The sequence below is a fragment of the Oncorhynchus keta genome, chromosome 6 (assembly GCF_023373465.1).
Source record: "Oncorhynchus keta strain PuntledgeMale-10-30-2019 chromosome 6, Oket_V2, whole genome shotgun sequence".
Taxonomy (NCBI): Eukaryota; Metazoa; Chordata; class Actinopteri; order Salmoniformes; family Salmonidae; genus Oncorhynchus; species Oncorhynchus keta.
Window position 1 is genome coordinate 15248482 of NC_068426.1, and position 21493 is coordinate 15269974.

Below are 21493 nucleotides of genomic sequence, written 5' to 3' on the forward strand. Positions count from 1 at the left end.
TATTGTGAACAAAGTAATAATGGATGTATCAATAGAATCACGTTTCAAGTAAGACCCAAATGCAGACTGTCGAAGTAACAATGTTTATTACAGCAACAGGGGCAGGCAAACGACAGGTCAAAGCAGGCAAAGGTCGATAATCCAGAGTCGTGGGGCGAAGGTACAGGACAGCAGACAGGCTCAGGGTCAGGTCAGGCAGAGGTTGGTAATCCAGAGTAGTGGGGCAAAGGTAAAAGACGGCAGGCTCAGGGTCAGGGCGGGCAGAAAGATCAAAAACGGGAAAACTAGAAAGCAGGCACAAACAAGAGACAGGAGCAGAGGTAAAACCGCTGGTATGCTTGACGAAACAAAACGAACTGGCAACAGACAAACAGAGAACACAGGTATATATACACAGGGGATAATGGGGAAGATGGGTGACACCTGGAGGAGGGTGGAGACAAGCACAAAGACAGGTGAAACAGATCAGGGCGTGACAAAGAGACATTGGATTATGCAAAAAGTTTACATTTTATTAAACTGTGTAGTCTCGTAAACCCAACCCTGGGCAAAAGCAGTGACTAGGGTACGGTTTCAATGTTGGACTCTTTTGGCATAGAGGAACTATGTCACTACCTACGTCGATAAAGAGAAAACAACAAATCCCGGGACTCTCCTAACAAATCACGAGGCATTTATGCCAGAATGTCACATTTCGAAACCAAAGTTGACAGGAAAAAACCTTTGCAGTGATTTTATTGAAGGTAGTTGATGCAACCTAGCCACTCATTACAAACAACCTCCATAATCTACATCTTGCTAAAGTAGATACTGTTTAGTATTTTAGAGTAGTGATGTAGGCCGGGAGATGCCTAAAGAGTCTGTCATTTAAATTTGACCCTAGTCACTGTGTTGCCATGGGTCAGGTTTTAGAGACTTTTGAAAGGTTGTCGATCTTCCAGCGTTGAAGGTTGTTGATCTTCCAGCAGGACAACAACCCCAAACACACATCAAATGCACCCTGGAATGGTTCAAGAATAAACACAGGACTTTTCTGGAGTAGCCAATGAAGAGTTCAGATCTGAATAGCGTCCGTAACCCATGGCAAGAGCAGAAAACAGCAGTTGGTGGAGGGCACCGTTCAAAAAGTGTTTGTCTGCAGTTATCTTGGCCAAAGGCTGTGTAACCAAGTACTAGCTCCAGGTGCCAATCATTTTGGCCAAAATTGTCAACATAAGTTTACAGAAATAAAATTGGTTCTGCAATGTTAAAAGTATTTTTCAAATTCAACTTATTTTTGTAAATGTTTTACTATCGTCCATGTACTGTAAAGGGAGATGAGGATAGTGGCAAAGCTCAGATATTTGACGAGAGCTTCATTAGTCTTCCTTGTAGACTCCTCGATATGGGTCAGGAGTTTATCCTGATCAGATCACATGGGTCAGATCACATGATACGGTCACATGATCAGATCACATGGGTTAGGTCACAAGATCAGGTCGCATGGGTCAAGACAAACTTCTGTCCCTGAACATGATTTGTCTGTGGTTTATGAGTGTCCTGTAATACTGTAGATCTGTGCAATGTGACGTGTTCTGCTGTGTACCAGGCCACGTTCAGTGGGCTACAGCGTTTATCTCCCAGATGTCTCTAATTCTCTGGCTAATTAGTGGACATTTAGAGCTGTCTCCATTATCAGTGCTGTAAGTGCAGAGGAAACCCAATCCACTGGTTTGCAAACGGCTCTCTTAATTGGATGGAGGAATTCCAAAATGTTTACACATCACCCTGTATGAACGGGTAATGGGCTTGTGATAAAGTGGGGGTTTAACAGATGGTGCAGTTTGGGTTGTGTGTCGCAGGGGTTAAAACAACTGCATTTTAGTTAAGTTGTCCATGAGGGGTCTGAACAACACACAGGCACAGCGTAACACAACCATGCATGTACGCACATACACACACAGTTAACTTCCCAACTTCTCTGTATCTGCTTGAAACTAGGAAATGGTGTGCACTGTGATGAACTCTAACAGCTGCTAAGGGAGACTTGCTGCCAGAATTCCTGACAACCTCAGGAAAAAACACATTTAATTAGAACTTTTATTCAGTAATTCATCACTGCATCAGAGTAAGCCACTATGATTTCCTTTAAATGGAGGATAATTCAGTGAGAGGGTTATAAACAGCATTTAAATGGGACTTGAGATCCACACACAGGCGGAGTCATAATAACCACTAATGACTGCTAATCAGGAAACGCTTGTGTGGCAGACAGGGCCCCCTCTCTACCCCCTCTCTGCCCTAACAGCTGCAATAAGTGAGAGAGACACACAAACAGATATGAGGAAGAAGAGAGAGAGAGAGAGAGAGAGAGAGAGAGAGAGAGAGAGAGAGAGAGAGAGAGAGAGAGAAGGGGGAAGAGAGAGAGAAGGGGGAAGAGAGAGAGACTTATGATGATGGGAACTCCAACTGTGTGGTAAATTCACATAACTTCATTTTGTACTGGGTCATTTTTACCACAGCAACTTGTGGGCAGCAGAGAACTATGCAGTTGTATCCGAGGGTTATTGGTTACAATCATAGAATGGGCCGCAACCTTCACTCTTAGAAAAAAGGGTTCCAAAATGGTCATTCTGCTGTCCCCATAGGATAACAGTTTTTGGTTCCAGGTAGAACAATTTTTGGTTCCAGGTAGAACAATTTTTGGTTCCAGGTAGAACCCTCTGTGGAAAGGGTTCTACATGGAACCCAAAAGGGTTCTACCTGGAACCAAAAAAGGGTTCTTCAAAGGGTTCTCCAATGGGGACAGCTGAAGAACCCTTTTAGGTTCTAGCACTTATTTTTTCTAAGAGCGTAAGACAAATAAGACAACAGACTGGGCAGCTCATATTCAGCTGTATGACACGTGTGATGACACATAGTACAGTATGTAAGTGGTAGGACAGGTAGAGAAGTGTATGTGTATGTAACGTGATGTGGAACTCTTGGTGTACAGTACATGATAAGCATGTGTGTAGACTGTGTAATTTGAATGTATTTACTTACAGCATGTGTATTATGTGTGTGTGTGTGTGTATGTGATTAGCATGCGTTATGGTGTGTGTGTGTATGTGATTAGCATGTGTTATGGTGTGTGTGTGTATGTGATTAGCATGTGTCATGGTGTGTGTGTGTATGTGATTAGCATGTGTCATGGTGTGTGTGTGTATGTGATTAGCATGTGTATGTTGTGTGTGTGTGTATGTGATTAGCATGTGTCATGGTGTGTGTGTATGTGATTAGCATGTGTATGTTGTGTGTGTGTGTATGTGATTAGCATGTGTCATGGTGTGTGTGTATGTGATTAGCATGTGTCATGGTGTGTGTATGTGATTAGCATGTGTCATGGTGTGTGTATGTGATTAGCATGTGTCATGGTGTGTGTGTGTATGTGATTAGCATGTGTCATGGTGTGTGTGTGTATGTGGGGGTGACCTCTGCAGCAGAGGGATGTGGACAGGTGGGTGACATGGTCCTGTGGTTCAGAAATAAGGGTGCTAATCTGGGGCATGCAAACGGAGATGCTGTAGCTCTGCGTCCTGTCAACAGCAAGCCCAACCCCAAACTCACCCCTCGTCCCTCCACCTGAGACAAGGACACAGTGCGGCTATTTCTGTGTGAAGCTCGACTCCACAGAGCAGCTTATGGGTCCCCTTTTATAAGCTGAGGGAGGGAGAAGAGGCCTTATCTAATGCCAGAACAGCCCTATCGCTCTGCTTGTCATTCCTCCTTGCAAGGTCAGCTTGGATTCTGAGGTTAGGTGATTGGATATGAATGGTCATAATGGCAGGGGTCATGAGTCTCAGCTTAAAGAGATCAGAGGGAAAACAACTGCAAAAATACAATCTCCATAAATAAAGAGGCAGATTCCAGTCTAAATTCATCATGATCAACCTAGAGTTAATCAAACAGTCTGCATGGGGATCTGGTGGAGCTCTACTCAACTTGTGATAAGTGGCTGTGGTCTGGGGTCATGAAAAGAACTGAATGATCTGTGTGACTGTTGCTGTTCCAACAGGTGGGTTGACTTAGCACCGTTATTATCACCTCAGAGCACAGTCACTGAACACTGTCCTAGAAGACTTCTCCGGTGGTGGGAGACCACTGAAGCAGAGCTGTGAGTAATTATTCTGATTACTCCTGATTGTTCTGCCTGTCTACAGGAGCAGTTTGTCATTAGTCCTGATTGTTCTGCCTGTCTACAGGAGCAGTTTGTCATTAGTCCTGATTGTTTTGCCTGTCTACAGGAGCAGTTTGTCATTAGTCCTGATTGTTCTGCCTGTCTACAGGAGCAGTTTGTCATTAGTCCTGATTGTTCTGCCTGTCTACAGGAACAGTTTGTCATTAGTCCTGATTGTTCTGCCTGTCTACAGGAGCAGTTTGTCATTAGTCCTGATTGTTTTGCCTGTCTACAGGAGCAGTTTGTCATTACTCCTGATTGTTCTGCCTGTCTACAGGAGCAGTCTGTCATTAGTCCTGATTGTTCTGCCTGTCTACAGGAGCAGTTTGTCATTAGTCCTGATTGTTCTGCCTGTCTACAGGAACAGTTTGTCATTAGTCCTGATTGTTCTGCCTGTCTACAGGAGCAGTTTGTCATTAGTCCTGATTGTTTTGCCTGTCTACAGGAACAGTTTGTCATTAGTCCTGATTGTTCTGCCTGTCTACGGGAACAGTTTGTCATTACTCCTGATTGTTCTGCCTGTCTACGGGAGCAGTTTGTCATTAGTCCTGATTGTTCTGCCTGTCTACAGGAGCAGTTTGTCATTAGTCCTGATTGTTCTGCCTGTCTACAGGAGCAGTCTGTCATTACTCCTGATTGTTCTGCCTGTCTACAGGAGCAGTTTTTCATTACTCCTGATTGTTCTGCCTGTCTACAGGAGCAGTTTGTCATTACTCCTGATTGTTCTGCCTGTCTACAGGAGCAGTTTGTCATTACTCCTGATTGTTCTGCCTGTCTACAGGAACAGCTTAGCTACATACTCCACACAGCTCTCTCATTCATGGTTTACTGACTGTGGTCTCCACACCTTCTTAGGATGGCCACATGGTGCTGGTCAGAGGTGCTATTTAGAGACCAAGAAGAAAGAGAATGAGAGAGAGACAGAATGAATGAGAGAAAAAGATGGATCGACAAACAGAGGGAGAGCGAAACTTTTTTTGTAATGTTTACGGTTCATTGATATTTTTTTTCACTTTTGTTTATTGTTTGTCATATGCTTTGGCGATGTAAACATGTGTTTCCCATGCCAATAAAGCCCCTTGAATTGAATTGAGAGAGAGCGAGAGTGAGAAAGAGAGGAGAGGAAACAGAGAGATTACTAAAAAAATCTATATCCCCTAATGAATAAGCAGTGATGAGAGAGCAGTGATGACTACAAGGCTACAGTTCCACTTGTCTTATTAAGGTCTCTATTCAATTAGATCTGCTTTAGCTGACATCCGCATAGCAGTTGTTTTGGCGGTGTCTGGGGTGGAACTGCGTTAGAGCTGTCAAATCCACAAGCGGTTCCTGGCATTATAGCTAAAGTGGACATTGCCATTGGCTTCACAGAGTCACATTAACAGAAATCCAATGCAGCCTTGTTTACTTAAGCGTAATTATTTCTAGATTACACAGTTTTTCATTCTGAACTTCTAACACAAATGGGGCGGCTATGGCTTCCTGACAATGATCTCAAGAGCAGCTGCTCACCGATTTGACGGCTGTAAAACAGTTCCACCTCCAACACTGCCAAAACATCCGCTATGCGGGTGTCTGCTATCGCCTGTTAACACCTGATCTGATTGAATCTAGGCCTAGATTTCTGAGTGCTGTTCTCTGTGTTGAGTTTGTCACAGAGCTCATTAACCTTTGACCCCGGGGCCAAAGGGTGAGACAGTGTTTTGACAGGACTGACAGCTGAGGGACTGGGGTGGTGGTGTCAGTGAAAGACAAGTAGTTTGACCATGGCCTAGGAATGCTCCCCAGGGTGGAGGTTGGAGGGGCTCGACTTTAAACGCAAGCCAACGGACACATTTTAAGCCAATCAAAACATAGGACGCCATGAGGTTAGCTTCTACACGTGTCACATAACCCTTGCAATGTCGCCTCTGTGTATATATTATTATATTATTATATTATTATTATTATTATTATTATTATATTATTATTACTACTGTACACCTCCCATCGTCTGTTCTTGACTTGTGGACTGTGAAGAGACCTCTGGTGGCAGGTCTTGTGGGGTACGCATGGGTCTCTGATAGTGGTGTAAAGTACTTAAGTAAAAATACTTGCAACTACTACTTAAGTACTTTTTTGGGTATCTGTACTTTATTTTACAATTTATATTTTTTGACAACTCTTACTTTACTACATTCCAAAAGAAAATAATGTACTTTTTACTCCATACATTTTCCCTGACACCCAAAAGTAGTCATTACATTTTGAATGCTTAGTAGTACATTCACGTACTTATCAAGAGGACATCCCTGGTCATCTGATCTGTGGTACTCACTAAATACACATGATTGTTTGTAAATTATGAGTGTTGGAGTGTACCTCTGGCTATCCGTAAATTTAAAAAACAAGAAAATATTGCCATCTGGTTTGCTTAATATAAGGAATTTGCAATAATTTATACTTTCACTTTTATGTTTGATACTTAAGTATATTTTATACTTTTATGTTTGAAGTGTATTTTACCAATTACATTTATTTTTGATACATAAGTATATTTAAAACCAAATAGTTTTAGACTTTTACTCAAGTAGTATTTTACTGGGTGTCTCATTTTTACTTGAGTCATTTCCTATTTACTCAGGTATGACAATTGAGTACTTTTTCCACCACTGGTCTCTGAGCTGTGTGCTAGTAGTTTAAACAGACAGCTTGGTGCATTCGATATGTCAATACTTCTCACAAATACAAGTAGTGATGAAGTCAATCTCTGTTCAGACCACTCAAGGAGCACACACGGATATACTCAACACTCACACAAAAATCCAATGGAGAAACTGAATGCCATTGTCTCCAAAGCATGGGATATTCATAGACACTTACATACTGTATGCCAGGGTTCCCCAACTGGCTTCCTGTGGACCGAATATGCCCTGCTGGTGACTTAATTTGCCCCCCCTTCCCCCAAGTTCTCTGAGCAAACATATTTAAACGTTTTTACACCTGGAAGCAAAGCAAGGTTTGAAATTGTTATGTTTTCATCAAATATTATTTCTGTTTGGGGTTCTTTGCAGTCTACAATGATTTGTAATTATGTTCCGGCCCCCTGACCAGCCGCTCAAGAAAAAAATGATCCCGCGCCTGAATCAACAGTAGTTGATGATCCCTGCTGTATGCTGTGGTCATCAAACTATATACATTGTGTTGTTCCTAAATATTTATAAACTATACCAACATTCATACTTTGACTAAACTGCTACGGTCAGCTTTTCTCTCCTTGCTTTTCTCTATGTCAGTTGTAATAATTGTTTTATTTCAACCAGTGATATCCTTAAACGTTTTCCCTGAACATGATGTCTAATTCTCTATCCCTCGGTCTCCCCCTCTTTCTCTTCTCTCGCTCTCTTCCCCTCCCCTCTCTATCCCCCCCTCTCTTCTCTCCTCCCTCTCTCTCTTCTCTCCCCTCTCTCTATCCCACTCTCTCGCTCTCTTCTCTCTCCTTCTTGTCTAATTTACAGCTCAGCCTCTGTGAGCATGTCATTCTGATGTCACTTGAAGGTCAGTAATCAGGCCTGGAGGCCGGGAAGGGCATGCCTCAGTGTTGGGATCATAGAACTGAGACTCACCCTGTTCTGCACCCTTAAGTCCCCAGAAATACCACCTCTTATTTAATACAACCGCCTGAAATCACTTCAGCAGGCAGCGAGGCCAGCATTCTGGACATGAAACCTCTGAAAATCAAGACCTACCTCATCCCAAACATACCCTTTCCCCTGGCCGGGCTTGTCATCTGCGCAACAAACATCTTGACAATGAGGGTACTGCCTGGTGCATACCCCAACACATTAGAAACAGACACAGACATCACTCCACCTCCTAACAATGTGGTATAACCTATACATCCACCTCATACCATACAACCACCAGCACTATTCAATAACCCCCATTTAATCCTGTCCCATTAAGCCACAGCCCAATCCTTAATGAGTCTGACCCCATTCCTGTGTAGCCATGCCATATCAAATACATACTGGCAACGTGATTTTCCAGTATGCATGCACCTCTCCCATTATGTCTTGTTCCTGAAACATCAAACGACACGTTTTGTGGTTCTGACAACAGAGAGTACATCATTTGGGAGTGCAGACGAACATGTGCTTGGGAAAATGTTTACTCAGATCATATCTCTCCTCCACACACCTCCACCCCTGCCTCCCCCCCTGTCCCAGCCCTGGGTGAGTTATTGCCATAGGCATGGTCCACATTTTCAAACAGAGGCAGGTCCACGGACAGATAATGGGTCTAATTTAACTCTGTGGCTGGTGGCCAGTGGCCAATAGGTCAGAAGTCAGACTTCTCACAGTGTTCCACAGTCCAGTGGCACAGAGCCATTAGTCATAAACTTAACTTCATTACACCTCACTACACTGTCCTCTTTGGGGAGAAATAACTGACCCACATTATCCTGGAGGGATTGCATTTACATTTTAGTCCACAGGGACTTACAGGAGCAATTTGGGTTATGTGCCTTGCTCAATGGCACATCAACAGATTTTTCACCTAGTCAGCTCAGGGATTCAAATCAGCAACCTTTTTGATACTGGTCTAACGCTCTTACACTCAACCAGAGTCCTAGACATAGGTTACCACCAGATAAAGCCCAATTCTGGATCACTGGAGACATCAGGGTACATACAGCCTGTGGTGGTGATGAAGTAGATACAGGTGGTGTAATGGTCTTGCTTGGCTGTATGTTTTTGGCTTTGTGCTGCAGCACAGAGTTAGCTCCTGGATGGCTCTTGTATCTAATCCGGCAGTCGGCTAGTTCAACATCTTTGTGTTGCTGGGTCAGAGAGGGTTGATTAAGCCTGGCCCGAGGTGCTAATTGTGTCACACTGAACGTTTTCTAAGTAGAAATACGAGCAGGGTCATAATGCCTCAATAATCATTGCTGTTTGTGTTGTATTCTGGGCCTTACTAAACAAACCTTTGGCCTTCTGAAGTAGGCCATCTCATTGGGGAACATTTCAGTGCCAAGAGGCATTTCAATTCACTCAGATGGCAGGTTACTATTTAACCTGTTTCCAAGAAGCAAGTGGAACCACCATTAATAAAAGTAGGGACCCATGTTGGTTTAAACACTGTGGAAAGATCTGGTTCACCATCAACAATAGAATGTAATTGTGATATCTGCTGCCCTGCATGCCAACATCATTGGCATGCTTAAGAGCAGATGGTCTCCAACAGGTGGATCGCCAGCTACCAGTAGCTTTGAGCCCACATATGATTAGCTCGCCAAAAAATGCTAAAAGTACAAGCAATTTTTCATGTTTTCCACCGCAAACTAACATAAACAAGTCTCCCAAAGATCAGACAACCACAAGCTCCCAGCTACTAACTAATCAACACCAAATTGACACTATCCCACCCTTGGTTAGCCACTATTGGCTTAAAAAGCCAAACTTAACACAATATATCTTCCAATTAATGTCCAGCAATATTGCCCCTGTCTGTCTGTGTGGCACGCATTTATTTATCACTCTGTGTGTAGCCAGCCAGTTGATGTGATAACAGTCTTGTGGGTTGACAGAAATGTGTAGCCAGTTGATGTGATAACAGTCTTGTGGGTTGACAGAAATGTGTAGCCAGTTGATGTGATAACAGTCTTGTGGGTTGACAGAAATGTGTAGCCAGTTGATGTGATAACAGTCTTGTGGGTTGACAGAAATGTGTAGCCAGTTGATGTGATAACAGTCTAGTGGTTGACAGAAATGTGTAGCCAGTTGATGTGATAACAGTCTTGTGGGTTGACAGAAATGTGTAGCCAGTTGATGTGATAACAGTCTTGTGGGTTGACAGAAATACTTTTACCAAAACCTTCTAAATTAAATGTTAAATTAAGTAGGCTTACCTGGCAGAAGTATATCATGAGTAAGTATACAATTTGTATATATTATTTGTTATTAGCTTACTTTGCCATGACATGAGCAGCAGCAGTACAGAACCATCACTAGACCTGCACATTGGGGCGGCAGGGTAGCCTAGTAAGCACTGGACTAGTAACCGAAAGGTTTCAAGTTCATATCCCCGAGCTGACATCTGTGGTTCTGCCCCTGAACAGGCAGTTAACCCACTGTTCCTAGGCCATCATTGAAAATAAGAATTAGTTCTTAACTGACTTGCCTAGTTAAATAAAGGTTAAAAAAACAAACATTAGATGGACATTCCTCATTTGCTAGATGTGCAAATAAAGGTCCAGATGCGCAATTTGTTAGTTTTCTTCCAGACCTAAAGAAAATGGTCTTCTGATGTGATTTAATCATTGACATGGACTCAGAACATCCAATTTCCCCTTTTCTCTATGAACAATTGTCATTTTGAGAGTGAAAAACTAGCACAAATCCAAAAACAGGAAAAATAAAACTGAGAAAACATAATTTGGGTAAATATATATAATTCACAGATTTTATAGCCCCCCCTTTACAGATGTTTATTAACCATTATTTTACCAGGTATATTGACAGAAAACATAGTGCACTACTTTTTCTTGTACACTAAGGACCGGGGGAGGGGTTGAAGGGGAGAGGAAAAGAGGAGAATTTGTATATTTGAAAGCGAGAAAGAAAAATGGTACTTTGCAAAAACAAAAAATCAAATAGCTCTCATGCTAGACAAGGTTGGAGACCCCTGCTTTAGAGCCACAGGGACATGGCAGCCTGCCACCTCGACTCAAAAACTCCACAAGGGTTTGGGGGAGGGGGCACCAGGCCTTAGAAGAAAACCACTGCCTGAACAGAAGCTAGACATGCTAGAGCCGACCCTATTCTCTCAATTTTAAAACAAACACAGAGAATGTTGCTTTAAAAAATATATTTTACTACTGCAATTTAATGGAACTAATGCTCTTTCTCTGAGATATGGGTGCCTTGTGGTTGTCAAATAGTATATGTACACTACCGGTCAAAAGTTTTAGAACACCTACTCATTCATGGGTTTTTCTTTATTTGTAATATTTTCAACGTTGTAGAATAATGGTGAAGACATCAAAACTATGAAATAACACATATGGAATCATGTCGTCACCGAAACAGTTTTGCCAAAAAGTCAAAGTGTCTGAATATTTTACGAATGCACTGTATTTGATAAGATTCAACCAAATTTGCTCCAGCAATTACCGCGAGCCCGTCCTCCCCAATTAAGGTGCACCAGCCTCCTGTGCTACAAACATACAGGTTCACTACTTCCACACTACCCACACAATCACTTATGCCTGCATGCATTTAGGACAGAAAATGTGGCTACCTATGCACTGCCACAATCATATGCAAAGGTAACGGAACTAAATGCCTATCCCCCTGTGGCACTCACAGGGGGATCATATCACCTTCACCTTACCTGTCACCCTCGACCCACTTAAACTTGCTTACCGCCCCAATAGGTCCACAGACGATTGAATCGCCAACACACTGCAAACTGCCCTATCCCATCTGGACAAGACGAGCACCTATGTAAGAATGCTGTTCATTGACTATAGCTCAGCATTCAACACCATAGCACCCTAAAAGCTCATCATCAATATGAGGTCCTGGGTCTCAACCACGCCCTGTGCAACTTGGTCCTGGACTTCCTGATGGGTCGCCCCCAGGTGGGGAAGGTAGGAAACAACATCTCCACTTTGCTGATACTCAACACTGGGGGCCCACAAGGGTGCGTGCTCAGCCCCCTCCTGTACTCCCCGTTCACACATGACTGCGTGGCCATGCACACCTCCAACTCAGTCATCAAGTTTGCAGACAACACAACAGTAGTGGGCTTGATTACCAACAACAACGAGACAGCCTATAGGGAGGAGGTGAGGGCTCTCCTAGTGTGGTGTCAGGAAAATAACCTCTCACTCAACATCAACCAAACAAAAGAGATGATCATGGACTTCAGGAAACAGCAGAGGGAGCACCCCCGCTATCCACATCAAAGGGACAGCAGTGGAGAGTCGGAAAGTTTTAAGTTCCTCGGCATACACATCAAGGACAAAATGGAATGGTCCACCCACACAGACAGTGTGGTGAAGAAGGCGCAACAGCGCCTCTTCAACCTCAGGAGGCTGAATAAATTTGCCTTGTCACCTAAAACCCTCACAAACTTTTACAGATGCACAATTGAGAGCATCCTGTCGGGTTGTATCACAGCCTGGTATGGCAACTGCACTGCCCACAACCGCAGGGCTCTCCAGAGGGTGGTGCGATCTGCACAACACATCAACGGGGGCAAACTACCTGCCCTCCAGGACACCTACAGCACCTGATGTCACAGGTAGGCCTTAAAGATCATCAAGGACAACAACCACCCGAGCCACTGCCTGTTCACCCTGCTACCATCCAGAAGGTGAGGTCAGTACAGGTGCATTAAAGCTGGGACCGAGAGACTGAAAAACAGCTTCAAGCTCAAGGCCATCAGGCTGTTAAACAGCCATCACTAGCACAGAGAGGCTGCTGGCTACATACAGGCTTGACATAATTTGCCACTTTAACAAACGGAACACTAGACACTTTAATAATGTTTACATATCTTGCATTACTCATCTCATATGTATATACTATATTCTATACTATCTATTGCATCTTAGCCTATGCCGCTCTGTTATTGCTCATCCATATATTTATATTTATATATTCTTATTCCATTCCTTTACTTAGATTTGTGTGTATTAGGCATTTATTGTGGAGTTTCGCTACACTCGCAATAACATCTGCTAACCATGTGTATGTGACCAATAACATTTGACTTGATATGATTTGATATGGATGCCTATAGACACAAAATCACATACAAACCCTCCCTTCTACTCATCGTTCCTTCAACACATATAAATCCCTTTATACCCTACCATACAATAAAAAGGATTCATGTGGTTAATGGTTGGAAGTGGATTACCCATACTACCATCTTCAGAAGTACAGACCTAATGCTACTCTGACAGCCTGTCAAATGGCAAACAGGCCACAGGGAACTACAGTCTGTCTGAAGCCTAGCATCTCCTTCAACAACATCTCCCTCTCTACAATCACACATTGGTCCCGAGGGACAGATCCCCTTGCCCAGGAGCCATTAAGCCATACCGTGAACAAGGCTGGCAGAAATATGAGTACCATTGTTGAGAGTTGGGCGCTGTCTAGTTTCACATTTCTCAAGAAAGGTCCTGTCGTCACTGCCTCTCCCTGACTATGGCATAGAGGGAGGGTTATGGAGGGCCATGGAGGGGACTCTGGGGAGGATAGGGCCAATAGGATCATCTCATTGTTCATTTGATAACCTTGAACAGTTGTGTTTAATTGGATAAGCTAGTAGAACATTTATAATCTAGCTAAACGGCCCGGCTGTTAAGTTAACCATCAATTGTTGATTTGAGCGCTAAGCTGTTAATTGAGAAAGCTGGAAAAGATGGACAGTGTTCAGTTATCTAATCTGTTTTGATCTGATAACACCACCAAACGCTTTACTGAGGACAAGGAACTAACACAGGGCGACCAGTCAGATAATGAGGACCAGAGCACTTGATTTGTCCCATTTGATCCAGGCTCAGCAGCCCCAGTACTGTCTGTCCCCCATAAGCCATCTATTAATCAAGGAGAGACACGCAGCTGTTTGACACCCCCCATTCTTCCCTCTCAGGGCCTCCCAACCCAATAGAGCAGATAAAAGGATCGCACCCCCCCCTACAGAACAGGTGTCCACTGGGGTGATGTCACTCCCACAGACCAGACTCATCAAGACTGACTGACAACCTGGTCATGTCAGCAGCAGGGACCAGCATCAATGGTCAGGACCTACTAGATGCTTGGTTTCATTATCCATGTCTTTTCTGTGGTCTCAAGATTTCAGTTAATGTTAAACCAGTCTACATTCAACCAGTCTACATTCAACCAGTCTTGTATTTTTGTGTTTCCAATTGCCAGCTGGCGCCATACTTTCCAAAGGCATTGCTTCTTACACAGATGTAGACTAGTACTCTACTGCCCTCCACTGGTCTGAAACTTCGATGGAGGGAGACAAGATTTACACTTGGAACTGGCACATTTAATTCAAACAATGTGAAGCGAATGGTGTGCTTAACTAATAACACACACATATGGCCTGAAATTGTTATTTTATCATCCATCACATAAATACTGAATTTCAAGCCCTCAAGGAAAAGGGTATGCAATCATGGTCTGTATTACAGTATGCTGGAGCTGGAACTCAGGCCCGCAAATAGTTCTGCCTCCATGACATCCCCTACTGATTCTACATACCCATCCATCCGAGACAGTGTTCTAAACTTCTGAGAGGCCTTACTGATAATTAACATGCTTCAACCTCAACAACATCACTGTTGTGGAGAGGTCAACAGAGGTGGTTCAATGAGCCATGCTTACTTGATGACTGATGATAATCCCGTGTGGCTCAGTTGGTAGAGCATGGCACTTGTGACGCCATGGTTGTGGGTTCGATTCCCATGGTAGACCAGTATGGAGAAGAAAAAATAAAGTATAAACTGTATTTACATTTTAGCAGAATCTCTTGTCCAGAGCAACTTACAGTAAGTAGTGAGTGCATATACTGGTCCAGCATTGGGAATCGAACCCATAACCCTGGCGTTAAGCACCATGCTCTACCAACTGAGCCACACTGTATGAAATCATTACTGTAAGTCGCTCTAGGTAAGAACATCTGCTAATTGACTAAAATGTAAAAATGTCATGATTAACCTTGCCTGAAGACTTGTTAGCTCCTTGTGCTATGGCCTGTAGCTATGTGGGCGAATAAAACCTGTTTTCTCCATGTGCTGCTGATTCAGGCATAAGTGCATAGTGCATAGTGCATAGTGCATAGTGCATAGTGCATAGTGCCCTTATGCTTGAGGTGATTTGGGAATCTTGATAAAGTGGATTTACGATCAAAGGTGTGTCGCATGGCCAGTTAATGACGTTGTTTGAGTGAATGAGGTTTCACTAAACATTGCATAATCAGTGGAGTTGATATATAGGCACCTTGAGGCTGCCTCATGGACAACTTGTCCCACTATTATGTTTGGGTCAAGAGGTTGCCTCAGTCAGATCATATTTAAGAGCAATTTCTATGAATGAAACTAGGAAATATCATGTTAAAAATAAAATGATATTATTTCATGAGACAAAGTTAAACATCTATTTCTAATGGATGAGCCAATAATGAGGCAGATAACAGAATGAGGACATTAACATATAAGCTAGGCCTACGTCCAAAAATAAGAGGACAGTCCGATTGTAAAGGTCTGTTTAGGCCTACACGGGGAACTCCTGATCCACCCTGTATCTTCTACAGAGCTGATGAAAGAGACGCGGCCTGAAGTGCCCTAATACTCTTACCAACTTGGCTTGAACTTTGCACGTTAGATTTTCGTATCATCGGGGTCAGACCAGCCAGCGACATGCAAACTTTAAAACTCCCTCACAGATTGCAGAAGTGCAACACTGACAGGGTTGGAGGACGACCAGTTTGCCGAGGTACCAGTCGACAGGTAAACAAGGCAACAGAACATCCAGCATGGTGGGAAGGAGACGTGGCTCCAGAGCCACCAGGGGGTCACAGAAGCCCCAACAGCAAAGCACGGGGGGACCCCGCAAGGTGAGTCAGTCAGACTACCGAGAGGTGGCATATCAAATAGTTGAAAATACAAATGTAGCCTATAATGTACTTGTATAACATAGGCAGCTACAAATGATTCCTCAATAAATGTTATGATATTTTCACTGTAAATGTTAAAGCATTATGGGAATGGTCTCGCTCTTTGAATGGTAAATTGACCTCTACAGTCAATGAAAGCATTCTTAATCATTAACATGGATTTTTTTTAAACTCTTTGTTAGTCTTTTCTCAAATCATGGGCATATTTCAAACAGTTCAGGGTTCAAAGTGTACTGACAACTCTACAGATCATTCCTAATAACCATATACACTCCCACCCACTAGCTCTTACATGCAGAGGAAAACACGCATGAAGCCAGAAATCCCTTATGTATTCAAACGCTTATTAAAGCCCTGATGATTTCCATAACTGTGAATATACACACCTTTACTTATGTACAGACATCCCTTTCCATGAGGTCAGTTACAGACGTAGGATCTTAATTTGAGACAGTTTGCTACAACAGGAAAATAACCCTGCAGCAACATGAAATGTGAATTATTATGTGGATTACAATTCATGGAATATTTTTTGCAGAGGTTGATCCATTTTTCGTTAGGGCAAAGTCTGACATTTTAAAGTGGAAATGACAAAATTTAGAAGCCTTTTTAACCTCGAATACACCACCAGTTTGCATTTCCTGCTGTGCCGGAAAATTCTCAGCAACAAAAGAGTGATCAAATTAAGATCCTACATCTGTAACGCTTTCTGTTCCATCTCAGAGGCTGAGAGAGCCAGCATTATTTGCCAAGGAAGCAGGATATGAGTCGGAGGTCCCTCATGAAAAGCTGACCATCGCCCAAGCCAAGAGAGGCACACCAGGTCAGTCATCTACTCTGTGGTCTTACCAGGTCAGACCAGTCACAGGTGAGTCAGACTAATCAGAGGTCAGTGTGACCACCAGTTTGATCACTCCTGCTGGGATTAGTGAGGAATGACAAGCGAAAGAGGAGACCTACTCAGTTGCACAACTGAACGTTGCATTTAACCCAAATCCTTTGAATCAGAGAGGTGAGGGGGGCTGCCTTAATCGATGTCATTGGCACCCAGTTGTTGTTGGGTGTTAACTGCCTCAAGGGCAGAATGGCAGATTTTTACACCTTGCCGGCTCAGGGATTCAAACCAGCAACCTTTTGGTTACTGGCCCAATGCTCTTAACCTCTAGGCTACCTGGGAAAAAGGATAAGAAGAGGTAAGAGGCAGTCAACAGAGGGAGGGATGGAGACTGGGAGAACGTGGAGAGCGACAGATCAAATTTGCATTTTTCTTTTGTTATAGCAATCCGGCCGGTCCGAGTCTATGCTGATGGGATCTTTGACCTCTTCCACTCTGGACATGCTCGCGCTCTGATGCAAGCCAAGAACCTGTTCCCCAACACACATCTCATAGTGGGAGGTAAATAGTGCCTTTAAAATAGATCACAGACAGTGATTGGATCATATTGATCAGATCACGAAACTCACATTTTAGCGGCACAAGGTGTAAATTATGTTTTTGTGTGTCTGTCCTCGAAGTCTGCAGTGATGAACTCACACACCGGTATAAGGGCTACACGGTGATGACAGAGTCTGAGCGCTACGAAGCCCTGATACACTGTCGCTATGTGGATGAGGTGGTACGGGACGCTCCCTGGACCCTCAGCCCTGACTTCCTGAAGAAACATAAGGTCAGCACTTCTGGACAAGGGTCACATATACTGTACATCAGTGTTTCTCAACCAGGGGTTTTAGGCCCTATCCAGCTAGGACCTATCCACAGGGGGCACCAGGCCCTATCCACAGGGGGTACTGGGACCTATCCACAGGGGGTACTAGGACCTATCCACAGGGGATACTAGGCCCTATCCACAGGGGGTACTAGGACCTATCCACAGGGGGTACTAGGACCTATCCACAGGGGGTACCAGGCTCTATCCACAGGGGTACTAGGACCTAACAACAGCGGGTACTAGGACCTACCCACAGGGGGTACTTGAGAAGACTCATGAGACCATAAGCTTACTGGTAAAATGTAAATGAGGCGATACTTCAAGGGTTCTCTGGGCAAAATGTACTTGGTGGTACAGTAACTGAAAAGGGTTGGAGACCATTGCTGTACATTACTCAATATTACTAACAATCAGCCTTAAAATCTGATATACAGCATGTCCCTTTTTTCTGTTATAAAATCACCTTAACGATATCCTGTGATTTCCCCAGATTGACTTTGTAGCGCATGATGATATCCCATACACCTCTGCTGGATCAGAGGATGTCTACAAACACATCAAGGAAGCAGGTAACTAACTGATCTGCTCTGAAACAGATATTAACCTGTAGCCAATGGAGATTGTATCTGTGTGTGTTTGCTGAGTTACAGCCTACTATTTGTCACTACCTGTGTCTTGACTCTGTTTGAGCCCTGTTCTCTCTGTTGGGTTTCAGGGATGTTTGTGGCCACACAGAGGACAGACGGCATCTCTACATCTGACCTCATCACCAGGATAGTGAGAGACTACGACCTCTATGTCCGACGCAACCTGCAGAGAGGCTACACAGCCAGTGACCTCAACGTTAGCTTCATCAGGGTAAGAATGACATCATAATTACCTTAGAACAATGAATGAAGTTGGAATAAACATCTGTTACATTAGCTTGCATTTGAGGAAGATGAATGGTTGTTTCAGTATTGGTGGTTGTGGTTGATAAACACTAGACCATCTTTAGCTGATTCCCTACAGCCAACCGCATGTCTAACTTGTGCAGGAGAAGAAAATCCGTCTTCAAAACCAGGTGGATCGTATGAAGGAGACGGTAAAGACAGTAGAGGAGAAGTCCAAGCACTTTGTGCACTCGGTGGAAGAGAAGAGCCAAGACCTCATCCATAAGTGGGAGGAGAAGTCCTGGGAGTTCATTAGTAATTTCCTGGAGTCGTTTGGTCCAGGTGGAGCGTGGGTAAGTTTATCTTTAGCCCACAATAGATAGATACTATGTTAGGAAGCATGAAAGGTCAATAGGGGAAGATGGTTAGTAATGATCCCATTCCATGCTCGCTCTCTCTCTCTCTGTCTTTCCCTCTTTCCATTTCTTCCTCTCTCTCCCCCTCTCTCCCTCTCTGTGAGCAGCATGTGATCCAGGAGAAGAGTGGGCGCATGCTCCAGGCTCTGTCACCCTACACATCGCCCGTTGCCTCGCCCCGTGGCTCCCCCGGCAGCAGCCCCACCAGAGGGCGTTCTCCATCGCCTCCCTCCTCTCCCTCCTCTCAATCCCCTCGTTCTCCTCGTTCCTCCGCCACCTACCCCAAGGGTGCCTCTGCCCATCCCTCAACTTCCCTCAGCAGCATGAGTGAGGGGGATGACGACGAGAAATAGAGACAACACTTTCCCTCAAACACTCAGTGTACAGGTAACTGACGAAATAAAGTTGAAGAAACTTGAAGAAACACTTGACTAAATGAGAGATACAGGACAAGGGAAGCTTGGTCTTTACATCCTCAAAGACATGCTTCTGTCAGCTGTAACTATTTTCAATGTGTCAATAATCATGTGTATTTCAAACATAGACAAAGATAGATTCAGATTTTTGACTTTGTAGATGTAACTGCCAAAATAAAGGAAACATTTGAGTAAATGAGGGATACAAAGTATATTGAAAGCAGGTGCTTCCACACAGGTGTGGTTCCTGAGCATATTAAACCATTAGCATCCCATAATGCTTAGGGTCATGTATAAAAATTCCCAGTTGCCCATTATGTTGGCTAAAAGAAAAGATTTCAGTGACTTTGAAAGAGGAGACTCAAAGTAGCATAGAGGGTTAAATGGTGTGTGGGTGTGTCTCAGTCACCTGATCTCAAACCAATTGAACACTTATGGGAGATTCTGGAGCGGCGCCTGAAACAGCGTTTTCCACAACCATCAACAAAACACCAAATTATGGAATTTCTCATGGAGGAATGGTGCCACATCCCTCCAATAGAGTTCCAGGCACTTGTAGAATCTATGCCAAGGTGCATTGAAGCTGTTCTGGTGGCTCGTGGTGGCCCAACGCCAGAGTAAGAGACTATGTTGGTGTTTCCTTTATTTTGTCAGTTACCTGTACATGGTTACTTTGTGCACTGTGTGTGTGTAAAATGTCGCCCACGGTCTACCATATTTGTGTTATTTTATTGTGTAGGTCGTAAGGTAACTGAATGCACTGTTGAAACTCCATTCTCACTTCTGATTCCTGAACCACACAAATACATACAACTAATACCACTATTTCACTGTCTAAACCTGGCTTTATTTTAGCAACATGCTTAAATGTGTGTTCAGTTGTCTATGATAGAGTGCATTCGGAAAGTGTTCAAACCCCTTGACTTTTACCACATTTGGTTACGTTACAGCCATATTCAAAAATGGCTTGAATCCAGTTTTTTGTTGTTGACGTTTTTGCAAATGTATAAACAATTTAAAACTGAAATATCACATTTACAAAAGTATTCAGATACTTTACTCAGTAATTTGTTGAAGCACGTTTGGCAGCGATCACAGCGAGTCTTCTTGGGTATGACACTACAAGCTTGGCACACCTATATTTTGGGAGTTTCTCCCATTCTTTCTGCAGATCCTCTCAAGCTGTCAAGTTGGATGGGGAGTGTTGCTGCACAGCTATTTTCAGGTCTCTGCAGAGATGTTCGATCAGGTTCAAGTTCGGGCTCTGGCTGGGCCACTCAAGGACATTCAGAGACTTATCCCGAAGCCACTCCTACGTTGTCTTGGCTGTGTGCTTGGGGTCGTTGTCCTGTTGGAAGGTGAACCTTTGCCCCAGTCTAAGGTCATGAGCGCTCTGGAGCAGGTTTTCATCAACGATCTCTCAGTACTTTGATCCGTTCATCTTTCCCTCGATCCTGACTAGTCTTCTAGTCCCTGCTGCTGAAAAACATCCCCACAGCAAGAGGCTGCCACCACCATGCTTCACTGTACGAATGGTGCCTGGTTTCCTCCAGATGTGACGCTTGGCATTCAGGCCAAAGAGTTCAATCTTGGTTTCATCAGACCAGAGAATCTTGTTTCTCATGGTCTGAGAGTCCGTTGGGTGCCTTTTGGCAAACTCCAAGCGGGCTGTCATGTGCCTTTTACTGAGAAGTGGCTTCCGTCTGGCCACTCTACCATAAAGGCCTGATTGTTGAAGTGCTGCAGATATGGTTGTCCCTCTGGAAGTTTCTCCTATCTCCATAGAGGAACTCTGTGAGCTCTGTCAGAGTGACTATCGGGTCAAATCCCTGACCAAAGCCCTTCTCCCCTGATAGCACAGTTTGGCCAGGCGGCCAGCTCTAGGAAGAGTCTGGGTGTTTCCAATCTTCTTCCATTTAAAAACTTCTTAGGGCTGCAATCCCGTTAACGGAATCGATATGATAACAGCCAGTGAAAGTGCAGGGCGCCAAATTCAAAACAACAGAAATATCATAATTAAAATTCCTCAAACATACATGTATCTTATACCATTTTAAATGTAATCTTGTTGTGAATCCCACCACAGTGTCCGATTTCAAATGGGCTTTACAGCGAAAGCACCACAAACAATTGTGTTATAAAACCACCAACTCACAGAAAAATTCTGCCATTTTTCCAGCCAAAGAGAGGAGTCACAAAA

General features: G+C 43.7%; 1 protein-coding gene across 1 annotated transcript; it reads left to right on the top strand.

The window, feature by feature from the left end:
- The first annotated feature begins 4055 nt into the window (after nt 1–4055).
- Nucleotides 4056–20118, top strand: LOC118385051 (choline-phosphate cytidylyltransferase B-like). The gene is made up of 10 exons (XM_035771854.2): nt 4056–4135; nt 7696–7735; nt 15650–15820; nt 16604–16703; nt 17160–17276; nt 17396–17547; nt 18080–18158; nt 18305–18447; nt 18626–18814; nt 18985–20118. Exons 3-10 carry the CDS (start codon nt 15740–15742, stop codon nt 19228–19230), a joined length of 1107 nt encoding a protein of 368 aa, XP_035627747.1. The 5' UTR covers nt 4056–4135; nt 7696–7735; nt 15650–15739; the 3' UTR covers nt 19231–20118.
- Nucleotides 20119–21493: the final 1375 nt, after the last annotated feature.